At 37.1% G+C, this 12,843-nt stretch overlaps 1 protein-coding gene across 1 annotated transcript in view; it reads left to right on the top strand.

The window, feature by feature from the left end:
- MAN2A1 (mannosidase alpha class 2A member 1) overlaps positions 1–12,843 on the top strand; it is a 168,683-nt gene that overhangs the window by 112,154 nt on the left and 43,686 nt on the right. The window contains exons 13-16 of the mRNA XM_040446993.1: positions 4,349–4,514; positions 6,273–6,491; positions 7,244–7,366; positions 10,794–10,908. Coding sequence (XP_040302927.1) covers positions 4,349–4,514; positions 6,273–6,491; positions 7,244–7,366; positions 10,794–10,908 — 623 coding nt within the window. The remainder of the gene's footprint in view (positions 1–4,348; positions 4,515–6,272; positions 6,492–7,243; positions 7,367–10,793; positions 10,909–12,843) is intronic.

The following is a 12,843-nucleotide window of genomic DNA, read 5'->3' as shown; positions in this document are numbered from 1 at the left end:
TCCATGGGGATCTTGGGCATCGGTGAGGAGAGAAAGTTCTTCACATATGAATTTGGAACTAAGGGAATCTCCACATGAAACCTCAGTTGTCAAAAAGGTGCTTATAAGCTTGTCCTGTGAGTAAAATGGTTAAGAAGATGGCTAGGGAGGTAAGGCCAGGTTTTGAGCCTTGTTGTGGCACTTTTCACTGGGTCAGTGTTGGCAAACTACCTAGCCTCGATGACCCTCAGTTTCCTACCTGTCCAGTGGGAAGGATGAAAGGCTGTGTCTTATAGGTTGCCCGAACAGTCCTGAGGACTGGGCCCCGCATACAAGAAGCAAACTAAGAGATAGCTCCAAGGTCACTCTGACTAAGGACAAGCTCCTTCCACTCTACCCTTCATCCAATCCTAGAAGGAAGCCCGAATGGTCCTAATCTATTGTTCATGTGGGCACTGATTAGATTTGCCTTAAAGAGAGGACTTGGATTGCCCCAGGTGTCTTTCTTATCATGACATGAATCATTTCTACAAAAGGGGTGAAGGAATTCTAAATATACTCCTCCTCAATAGTCTTCAAGGACAGAACCATGTGTACAGTGGAATTCTAGTTCTCCCATAAAATGATTCCCAGTTTGACATGAGCATGCAGATGTCTTCATTTTTCTCCATTCCTTTTTCTCTCAAAGTAGATCATAATCTGTCATCTAATTGGGTTGGCAGGTACCATATGAATGCTTTGTTATCATGAGGTGAGGGTTGTTCCTTTTATATGGAGAATTGGGATACTTGCTGTAACCCCAAGTAAGTTAAGGGGGCTTAGTATCCTAGTGAGAACCTGGAGTCTGGATGGGACTTGGTGATAGGTGATGGAAAGCGAATGCAAACGTGGGGACAAGGTGGGGGGGGGGGGGGAATGTTCTGAGCTTCCTGTACAGTTACTTCCAAGATGAAATAGAAATTAACTATCATAATTTTTAAGATATAAATATTACTGTTTTCTTTTGTTAGCGTGGATCAAGTATTACTAATTTTTAATAACCGAGTTTGACATTTAGGATATTGAAACCTGTTGGTTTTATTCACAACTGATGGGTTTAAATGAACTCATATTTAGGGATGTTGGCAGTGTAACAAATGTTTGACCCACCAAATATGATAATGAAAATTAACATTTAGGAGCGCCTGGGTGACTCAGTCGGTTAAGAGTCCAAGTCTTGATTACGGCTCAGGTCATGATCTTATGGTTCTGTGAGTTCGAGCCCCGTTGTCGGGCTCTGTGCAGACAGCCTGCTTGGGATTCTATCTCCCCCTCTCTTTGCCCCTCCCCAAAGCGTGCTCACACTCTCTTTCTCAAAATAAATAAATAAACTTTTTTTTAAAAAGTTAAAAAAAAGAAAATGAATATTTAGTTAATTTTTGATTGTGTACTTATTTCCAAAGGAAATATAATTCATTTATGATTATACTTTCTCTGTACTCTACTTAAAATGTATGTAGATAGGAGTTTGTGTTTGTATATTAGGTAAATTTGTACTGTGATATACTTGAAAAACATAGTGTGGATTTCTAATTATGTTAAAAAATTATTTTCTTTGTTCAGCATTATACTCACATACTCTACACATGTAGTTTTTTAATAGATTCCTGGCATGATAATCATATAATCATTCAGTACAGTAGAAACATCATTATGGTCAAATACTAATTAGCTACTAAAACAAAACAAAACAGAACTTAGTTCCCAGCTTATTGTAAAAAGCAGTTTAATAGTGTACAAAACCACGTGTATGGTTAAAACTATTATTTGCTTTAAATGTGAATCATTTCCCCCCCTATGGGCAATGGGAAGGAATCAGTGTTCTGGATGCTTATTACCTAATTTATTGCTTGGGCACATGTTACAATTTATTATTCAAAGCCTTTATGACCAGCTCTATGTAATGGAGCATCCAAAGGACTTGCCAGTAGGAATTCCAGGTTCAGTACCTGGATGTGCTTCAGGGCTTCTACAAAATTAGGAAGCTGGCCTGAGTCTTTAGACCGTGTCTTAGGGTTCTTCACATACTACCTCTGAGCCTCTGGTAACATGGTGTTCAGCAGTAAATCACTCATTTCCAGGATGATGGTTTGAACATCTTTGGTGCTGAGGTTGGGTGATCCTCAACTGTTTTACTTCCCCAATGCACCTTAGGAATATGGCATTGTCTTTCTGTAACAATGAATCCTGGCAGCTGTGATTCTCCACATGGGTTTGTGATGGAACAAGTCAGGTGACATGTAAGCAACAGCTAGTAGAGGGCAGTGGGAGGGTACAAATAGGTTGACAGATCACTCAGGTAAGTCTGTTTAGCATACCTCTCAAAGGGGCGTTACCCTTGCTATCCTTTAGAGTTGCTTCTGTGGATAAAGTAGGGTTCTACCTAGTGCCTCTAAGCTTCAGTGTCCTTTGTAAATATGTTTTTGACTACATGGCTTTAGTCTGTCTTCTCTCACATACATATGGTATCACTGAACATAAGCGATGTAAGTTAGCTTGTGTGATCCTGATACATACTATAAGCGCCATTCTTATTGCTGTTATTGTCACTTGGGCATCTCAGAATATTATTTCTATCATAAGTGCTTCCCCTGATAAACCATTTATGAGTCAAACATATTATAGATTTTATGCTACATCCTCTTTCTTTTTTTGTGTGTTTTCCTGTTGTCCTTCACTTTAGTTTTGACCGCTGTGGGCATTAATTTTGTTTCTCAAGTGATTGGCAATGCAGTTGAAATACACAGGGCACATGTAGGATAAAATAGCACTACAAGGCTTTCTGATGCACTAGGTACACAAAACTAGTTTGTTTCTACCATCTCTGATGTAGCTACTATGAGTCAGTGGGTGTGGGATTGCTATCTGACTATTCAGTTCTGTGTTCCTGCATTTACAGAATTGCATAGGAAACCAAAATATTTCAGATCATGAAAATATTCACTTATAAATCAGAGAGTTACATTATTAAAGCATCCTCTCTTGAAATACCTTTTGATTTATTTGAATCTAATATGATTCAAATTGATTATAAAGTAAAATCATAAATCTTTCAAAGGCTGTGTATTTCATGTCTGTGATAGGATGGTACAGAATGTTTCTGCTCACAGCCAAAGACACGAAACAGTGGGGATCTGCCAGAGTTACACAGCTGAGAAAATCAAGGATGCTAGATACTCCAGCGAAGGATTCGTTCAATATCAAAGAAATGAGAGAGGACTTTAGGAAAAATGATGGAGTCCTTGAATATTTTTTACAGATGTAGTGTTGTTTAAAGCCACCCTATAAAAATTAAATGTAACATGAAGGATGTCATAATGTGCTAATATAAAATATTGTTGGAAGAAGTCTGCCAGAAACCCCAGTTCATTCATTATTTTTGTTCCTTCTAAGAAATGCATATAGTTGCAGATATTACCTAACCTTACCTTAATAGTTTATATTGTCCTTTTTCTAGCTAGTCGCAATCAAACCTTTTTCTAGCACTGTTTATTATAAAATTTTAGCCCCTATTTTAAGTGGACTCACTTCAGATTATCTTTTTACCAGAACTAACGTCTTGGATAATAAGGGTCCCCAATATATACAATATATGTGTGAATTAATGTGATTTTGCATGGATAGCCATAAATTTTTGCTGTGTTTTAGTGGTCTAATAGGAATGTCAGAATTTTAATTTAAATTAATTGTGACTAAAATACCAATAGGCAATGTATGGGGTTTTTTACTCAGTGAGATTAGTAGGCAGGGATCAGGATAGTAGTTGTATCAAGCTGATTATTTTAGAAAGACTAATAAAGCCATGTTGTATATAGGTCATTTTCTGGGCCATGGAAATAACTTTATTATAGTTCTTTTTTTTTAATTTTTTTTTAACATTTATTTATTTTTGAGACAGAGAGAGACAGAGCATGAACGGGGAAGGGGCAGAGAGAGAGGGAGACACAGAATCGGAAGCAGGCTCCAGGCTCTGAGCCATCAGCCCAGAGCCTGACGCGGGGCTCGAACTCACAGACCATGAGATCGTGACCTGAGCCGAAGTCGGACGCTCAACCGACTGAGCCACCCAGGCGCCCCTATTATAGTTCTTTTAATGTCTTCCATTTGTATAGCATTTTATTCTTAGAAAGTGAATCATTATTTCGTTACCCTTGTACTGTGTTCTTTGTGATGAAACTGCGTGTCCTCCAGAAATTTTACCAGAATGTTCCTTATAAGTCTTCTCTGTGTGTTTGACTCTATGACTGTCTATGAGCTGAGTCCTTACACACAGTGTGAAAGAAGTAAAAATATTTTTAAGACCTAAGAAGTGAAACGGCTGTTTTTGCAGGTATCTTGTCATCTGTAATCCTTCAGAACAAGACCGAAACTCGGTGGTCTCCGTCTATGTGAGTTCCCCCACAGCACAAGTGTCTTCCGCTTCGGGAAAGCCAGTGGAAATTCAAATGAGCGCAGTTTGGGATACAGCAAGTATTATTTCACAGACAGCCTATGAGGTACGTTTGCTGTGGAGCTTGTATACGTGCCCCCTTGAGCTGTCAAACTGATGTGTGTGAAGTGGTTAAAGTTGTAAATATTGGAGGATTTAACTGGCCAGTTAAGTGACACTAAAGGAAAACAGATCCTGGAGCGCCTGGGTGGCTCAGTCAGTTAAGCATCTGACTCTTGATGTTGGCTCAGGTGATGATCTCAGAGTTAACAAGATCGAGCTCATGTTGGCTCTGTGCTGACAGTGCAGAGCCTGCTCGGGATTCTCTCTCTCTCTCTCTCTCTCTCTCTCCCTCCCTCCCTCCCTCTCCTCTTTCAGTCTATCCCCTCCCCTGCTCATGCTCTCCCTCTCAAAATAAATAAACTTTAAAAATAAATGAATAAAGGAAAATAGATCCTGTGTTTCCTGAAATACTGATATCTTTGTTACTGTGTATACTGTATGTTATTATTAGTATATGTTATTAGCATGTATTGCATATCTCTATAAATATCATAATGTTTTCCTGAAGTAATGAAGTAATCATTACTCATCAAATTGTGAGTTTTTTCATTTAACTCAATTTTTTTCTTATATTTATTTTTGAGAGACAGAGACAGAGCACAAGTGAGGAAGGGGCAGAGAGAGAATGAGACACAGAATCTGAAGCAGGCTTCAGGCTCTGAGTTTTCAGCACAGAGCCTGATGTGAGGCTCAAACTCATGAACCATGAGATCGTGACCTAAGCCAAAGTTGGACACTTAACTGACAGACCCACCCAGGCGCCCCTGTTTAGCTCAATTTAATGATAGTTATGCATATGGAAATTGAGATAAATAGCCATTTGTCTCAGAAAAGCATACTACCAGCTTTTCATTGCAAAGATGACACAACACACCATGAAAGAGAAAGACTTCCTAAAATAGAAGAAGGTGCTTTTTTTCTGAAATATAACAATGGAAAATTGGGGCTCAACTAACAGATGTTTTTGGTAAAAAATTTTTAAAGTAATATTAACCTGAACTTTTCACTAGAAAGTATCAATATTTGGTGTCTGGAGTGTAGTTTAAACCATGTACTTCTGAAGACACAGCCATAAGCTAGGAACTCTAAATGAGAATTACTTTGCTTGTTAAGAGCCATTGCTGGCTGCTTTCATAAATTCATAATCCTTAAGGTAAAAAGGAAAAATATAAAAGAAGCTTTGGTCAGATGTTACAGGAAGCACCCTATCTAGAAAACGAAACGAGCTCCTGGAAGGCAGGGGTCATGTCTTGTAGTGTGCACATCCTTTATGCTTGTGCATTGTCTGCTAGACCCCAGACATTCGATGACTGCTGTTAACATGCTTAATATTTATAGTATTGTGTTTACCGTGTTTATTTTTAATGTACTTGAATATCATGGTATTATAAAAAGATTCCTGATAATTAGGGAAAATCATTGTTCACAGTAAGCCCTTACCTTCATGGAGAATTTTGTTCTCTGGGCATCTATTAAGAGCACTGTAGGACAATTGAGGATGCTCATATAATTTCATATATTGAATGAAAGCATAATGCCCTTGATAGTTCTACCACTGTGAAGTTTGTAGAATAATGTTAGATGATTTTGAAAATATTGTAGTTTTTTGTTTTTATTATTTGCTATTTTATTTTATTATTTTATTTGCTATATTATTTTATTTGCTATATTATTTATTTGCTATATTATTTTATTTATTATTATTTGCTTTTCTTGCAGTAGATTACATTTCTTAAAAAAATCTCTCATCTGCCTTTTAAAGATCTCTTTTCTAGTACAGATACCACCATTGGGAATGAAAGTGTATACAATTGTGGAATCAGCAAATTCAGATCCACATTTAGCTGAGTATGTCCTGTATAATGGTAACATCAAAGATAAAGGAATTTTCAACATGAAGAATGTAAAAAGTGCTGAGGAAGCTATAACTCTAGAGAACTCCTTTCTTAAACTTCAGTTTGGTCCATCTGGGCTTATGGAGGTATGTTCTGAATAGTTTTCAAATTCATGTAAGGCTTATCACTTTTATTATAATATGTGCAGACTGGGTATGCAAAGGGAGAAAAGTTGACCCAAACACTCTTGGGGAAAAGGATGCATGAGCAATATATATCTCATTTTTGTGTTTCCACTATGGCCACTTGTTCCTAAAGGGTGTGGTCTGTGGGTGGTGCTGATTTGTGAATTGTTTGTTACTGGTCCACAAGATAAGTATAGAGGCTCTAACTGTTTAGAAATGTTTGTGGAAACTTCGAAAGCACCGTGGCACAGTAAATTTATGCCTGTTGAATCTAATAATAAAAAAATGCAAGTGTATGTTTGGTATGTCACTTTAAATGTAATTTTTGTAGTAATTCACTTTTATCGTACCCCACAAAAATATTGGTCCATGCATATTGGAGATAAAAAATAAACCTGTTCCTTTGTGCAGAAAGTTTGAGAAACACTGGTCCAGATCTCTTTGTGTATCTCTTTCTTCCTTGAGGAAGGGAGTTCTGACTTTTTGTTTCTATTGTGAAAGTTTTAAATTCTAAGTATAAAATATAAAAGTATACTTTGAAGTATACAATTTTGGTTGTTCCTCGAAGAATTATAACATTAGAGTCTATTAGCATTTTTCAGTCTATCCTGAGGTTTTTTTGTTTTGTTTTTAATCAACCTACACGTGGAACCAAATACAACATCATTAATATCTTCATAGTGAGTTGCCTTTAAACATTTTTTTATCCTTAGGAAATGATAAATAAAGAAGATGGTAAGCGGCATGAAGTGAAAGTACAATTTTCATGGTATGGAACGACGAGTAAAAAGGATAAAAGTGGTGCCTACCTCTTCTTACCTGATGGGGAAGCCAAGGTAAGTGCCAATGAGCTGAGCAGTGAACAAGCACTGATTGAAAGAATAATGAAGAAACAAAATAAGTGCATCTCATTATCTTGTCATCTATTAGGCATAGATGAGTTGGTTCCACTATGATATTTTCTTACTGACATTTGGTAATTTGTCATCGAATGTTAGGTAAACAAATAATTTTTGCAGGGTTGGAATCCATGAAGATGCTTCAATGAACAGTTGTTCTGCATGCATAGAAGTTACATTTGATTTAGGGTTCAAGTGCTCTTATACTGGTATATACATAAGTGGCATGGTATATATCCAGAGACCAATTATCTAGCCATACAGGAAAAGTAAATTGCCCCCTGGCCATTTATCTCCTTAACTGCTAGCACTTTAAAAAACAAGAACAAAAAAATTCCCCTATCCTTGACTGTAAAGGTAATATATGCAAATTTTGACACATTTTTGAAAACACAGAAAACTGAAGAGAACAATAAAATTTACCAACCATTTCCAAGGCCGTGCAAACCAGGGCCAACATTTTGATGTGTTTTTTATTGTCTTATGCACATCCCTTTCTCCCCCATTTTCAAGTGTGGTCTTACTACATGTACATGTTTTATTTTTCATTGTCATAGTGCTCACAATCTGATGGTATGTTCTTTGAAAACAATTTTAATATGTACTGTTGTGATTAAAAACTTAGAGATATAAGATGATTAAAGTCTGAGGGTATAATGTCTAACATGGTCAGTGTAATACATAATACTATATTGTGTAATATGCTGAGAGTAGAACTTAAATGTTCTTTTTTTTTTTTTTTTTAATTTTTTTTTTTCAACATTTATTTATTTTGGGGACAGAGAGAGACAGAGCATGAACGGGGGAGGGGCAGAGAGAGAGGGAGACACAGAATCGGAAACAGGCTCCAGGCTCTGAGCCGTCAGCCCAGAGCCCGACGCGGGGCTCGAACTCACGGACCGCGAGATCATGACCTGGCTGAAGTCGGACGCTTAACCGACTGCGCCACCCAGGCGCCCTGAACTTAAATGTTCTTACACACACACACACACAGACACCACGTGTGTGTGTGTCTGTGTGTGTGTGTGTGTATATATGACAAAAAGGAATTTCCTATTGTTGCATATGTAGATTTTCTCTCAGTACTTCACTACTGTGCCATTGTGATAAGCCTTCTTTGTAACATTCTTTTTATGCAGTGTTGATTATTTCCTGAGAATAACTTTCTAGAAGAGTAATTTTGTGTCAGTGGATGAGGCCTTTAAGACTTGATATGTACCACTTCTCTGTCCCCTACAAAGACTGCATAAATATTCACTCCCACCAGCGTTTTTGAGAGTAACTCTAATATACCATGCCAAGCACTGAGAATCAGCCATTTAAAAGCTTTACGTACAGTAATAGGTAAAAAATATTTCACTGATGAGATTTTATGGTTATTAGGAAGGCTAAACGTTATATATTTGTCTCTCATATCTCTTTTGTGACTCCCTATGTAAGTTTTTGACCATTGTTCTACTGGTATGACTTAAGGATCTGTAAGCATTCTTTTTTTATTTTTAAGTTTATTTATTTATTTTGAGAGAGAGTGGGAGAGGGACAGAGAGAGAGGGAGAGAGAGAGAATCCCAAACAGGCTCCATGCCGTCAGTGCAGAGCCTGATGTGGGGCTCGAACTCACGAACTGTGAGATCATGACCTGAGCTGAGACCAAGAGTCAGGTGCTTAACCAACTGAGCCACTCAGGCGCCTACGTAAGTGCCTTTATATATGGTAAAAGTTAATCCTTTTAACTATTTATTGCAAAATTTTCCATCAGTGTGTCATTGAACTTAATTATTTTGTGTTGTTATAGTTTTTTTTAATTTTGGGATAGTCCTGTATTTTTTTTTTCTTTACAGCATCTTTTTTTGTCTGTTTTTTGCTTTTCTACTTCTACAGGTTTTCTCCACTTCATGATAAGTTAAAGATTCTCCATATTTTGTTGTCTAGAGACCTATCGCCTGCAAAAATTGTTGTACAATTTATTTATCTTAATTTGTTTTTGTTTGTTTTCCTACAGTTTAGAAGAGCCTGCTAACCGACATCAAATAATAGGTTTTATAGGGTAGCACTGGCAACCTGAAGGATTCTAGTTGTTTGTTGTTGTTTGTTTTGATTTTTTTTAAATCAGTGAGGAATTAAAGGTAAACCATAGCTTATAGTAGCTGTTCCAGGATGGGCAGTGGAGCCTAAGTAGAAGCTGTGTCAGTGTGTTTTCTCTTGACAGCTTTTGTCATTGGACAGGAATTTTGTTTTTATTGACTGTTCTCATGCTTAAAAAAGGAAAGTAGCTGTACTTACAGAATATTATATATGGCCAATAGGGACTAATTTATTTAAAATTATTCTCTCTTTAAATAGCTCTAATATTAAATAAAAAGACCAAGGGAATTATTGTATGTTTACAAAGAGAAAATAAAAGAACACCAGCAAGGAGGCAGCAGGGTGCATCAGAAAAAGGCAGGAGCCCAGAAATCCCCGTGCCAGGTTTCCTCTGCTTCCATTACTTTCTAGGTATATGGGAAAATTAGGTCCAAGAACTTTGTGAATGCTAAAGCATTGTATTAATTTCAAAATATTTTTCTGTAGCCAGAGAGGTACATTTGGAAGACAATTGCACTGTCCTGAAAATCTGATGCTGCTTAGGTAGCTCATATTGTAAGCCTCACTCTTCGTGACCTTGTTGAGCTTGTATAGCCTGTAGTGCTCAAGAAATTAGAATTCTTTATAAATGCTTTCCATTTGTTCCTATGTCACTGAAGTTACTTGTTTGACACTAGATTCTAAATAATGAAAACTAAACCAGTAGTTGCCATAGTTTTTTCAAGTTTGTAAATTTGCGTTATATTCTGCTAGCTTTTCCTAGTGAAAGGGCAGTATGTTTTATAGAGTAGTAAACCTAACTGTGATTACATGGTGTTTGTGAATCCTGCTTTCTGTTTGCTTAGATGACTCCCTGTGGCCATCCTTACCACCTGTCCTGACCCCTGAACATTAGGGGCCATGGTTCTAATAAATGTTTGCCTGGGAAAATGTCAGTGCTGTAGAATGAGTGGTATTTCTAATAAATCACCAATGGACAATATAGAAGGATTTTAATTAGAAATTTTTATAGCTGGGAGGGAATGTTTGTAGATCATCTAGGCCAATCAGGTTGTAAACATTTTTATTATTTTCTGTTTTTAGTACTTTTTATGTAAGGAAAAACCTTATAGTAAAGTTTTATAGTTTGTGCATATTCTGATACCTTGTAAGGTTTGGTTTTCACTTGAAATTGCAGATTATCAGGTGTTAAGTATTTGCCATTTTGGAAATTATAATAAACATTTCTTCGAAAAGTTAAAAGCCAAAATTTTTTCTTAAAAATGTCATTTCCTCCTCAGCCTTATGTTTACACAACACTACCCTTTGTCAGAGTGCAACATGGAAGGTTTTATTCGGATGTGACTTGCTTTTTTGAACGTGTTATCCATAGAGTCCGACTGTACAACATACAGGGTAAGAAAACAGAGAAGCACCATTGTGAAACATGTGTACTGGTTCTGGAGTTTTGTTTGTCGTTTTTAATCAATTAGCAAGTGGTTTCTGAAGATATAATCTTTCTAAATTTGCCATCATTCTTATTGTGTGTTTTAAAAATATAATACTTCCCTTTGATAATCAAAAATGGTAAAGCTTTTAACTCTCTGCATCTACATATTCTTTTTTCCTGTGTATCTTTTCTATCATAATATGTGTCCCAGCCATGAGTTCATTAATTGGAAACTTTATTTCTAAGATCTAAAAAATGTTATTTTTGTTTTATTTTACAAAATGGAAATTATATCAAATATGGCTTTCAGTTAGTGGATCACTGACTGCCTCTGACATACACACACATCCCACATATGGTCTGCCTTAAATATGGAAGGTATTGCAATAGCAGGTATTACTGGAATTTAACTTTCTTTTAAGAAAAATGTTCATTACTAGTTCTTTTTATTCACAACTCTTTAGCTGGTAGAGTATAAAATCAGGTGATTGTTTATTGCTTTTAGGACAGTACTGAATAGCGTCTTTATCAACCAAGCAATAGTAAGTGGGCTTCTAATCCTTTTAGGGACTTAACCACGGGCATTGGCACTGGTCCTTCCCTAGGATTTGGGTGTAGCTATGATTCCCAGATAATCTCAATAAGAGTTGCACATTTATGTTGGTTGATGTTGAATTCACCAGTTTTAGAATGGAGTACTTTTCTAACCACAAATGTAATCCTAATAACCAGACCACTAACCATGGTATCAACTGTCTTAGAAAAGGACCTCATAAAAATGCCACTTTAGGTGTTTCTTTGCTATTAGCTATGCTGAAAAAGTTAGGAAAGGAAAAATTGTTTTTCCTGAATCTTTTTTTTTTTAATGTTTATTTATATTTTTTGAGAAAGAGAGTGTGAGCGGAGGACAGGCAGAGAGAGAGGAGACACAGAATCTGAAGCAGGCTCCAGGCTCTGAGCTGTCAGCCCAGAGCCTGACGTGGGGCTCGAACTCAGGAACAGTGAGATCATGACCTGAGCAGAAGAAGTCAGATGCTTAACCAACTGAGCTGCCCAGGCACCCCTCCCTGAGTCTTTATACCAGTAAATAATAAAGCATTTTAAAGCTAATGATAAAATATATGGACACGCACTGTTTACTTTTTAGGTAATGTGGGGAAGCAAAGGGTACTTTGTTCAGGGAATGTTCGCTTTGCTACCTGTAAGAAAGTTCATAGTTCTGAAGTAATCTTTTATTGAGTTTTCTCAGCTCTCTAGTAAGTCACAGTCTTTTTGCCCCATCCCTTTCTACTCTTAAAAACAATTTTTTTTAATGCTTATTTATTTTTGAGAGAGAGAGAGAGAGAGAATGAGCATGAGCAGGGGAGAGGTGGAGAGGGAGACACAGAATCTGAAGCAGGCTCCAGGCTCCAACTGTCAGCACAGAGCCTGACACAGGGCTTGAACCCACAAACCATGAGATCATGACCCGAGCTGAAGTCAGAGGCTTAACCAACTGAGCCACCAGGTGCCCCAAGGGCAACTCTACTCTTGCATAAGCTATTGTTCAACATCTCTGAGAGCTCTAAAATTACACTTTCAACTATGACCAAAGGTGTCATTGTATGGGTGAAAATGGCATCATCACACAGATCTGCTTATCTGCGTTTAGATTTGCTTACAACTGTTGCTTTTAATGGAAAATGTCTTCCTTGAGTACAACATAGCACCCACTGTGGCACAGACCTGTTTACCAAGTGTGGTTCAGCATTGGTTTTCATCAGTTAATACTTAGGGATAGCTGTGTCTCAGAGTTAATGCTGAAGCAGCTCACCAGAGAATTCCAACTTCTCAATCAAGTATATTTGCCTAATTGCTTTTGCTTTTCTTTAATTGAGTCAGTCACCGTCACTGCAGCTTCA

Source organism: Herpailurus yagouaroundi, unplaced genomic scaffold (genome assembly GCF_014898765.1).
Source record: "Herpailurus yagouaroundi ecotype Mexico unplaced genomic scaffold, PumYag 29, whole genome shotgun sequence".
Classification (NCBI taxonomy): domain Eukaryota; kingdom Metazoa; phylum Chordata; class Mammalia; order Carnivora; family Felidae; genus Herpailurus; species Herpailurus yagouaroundi.
The sequence above is the reverse complement of the archived record's forward strand: the minus strand, read 5'-3'. Positions and strand labels throughout refer to the sequence as shown.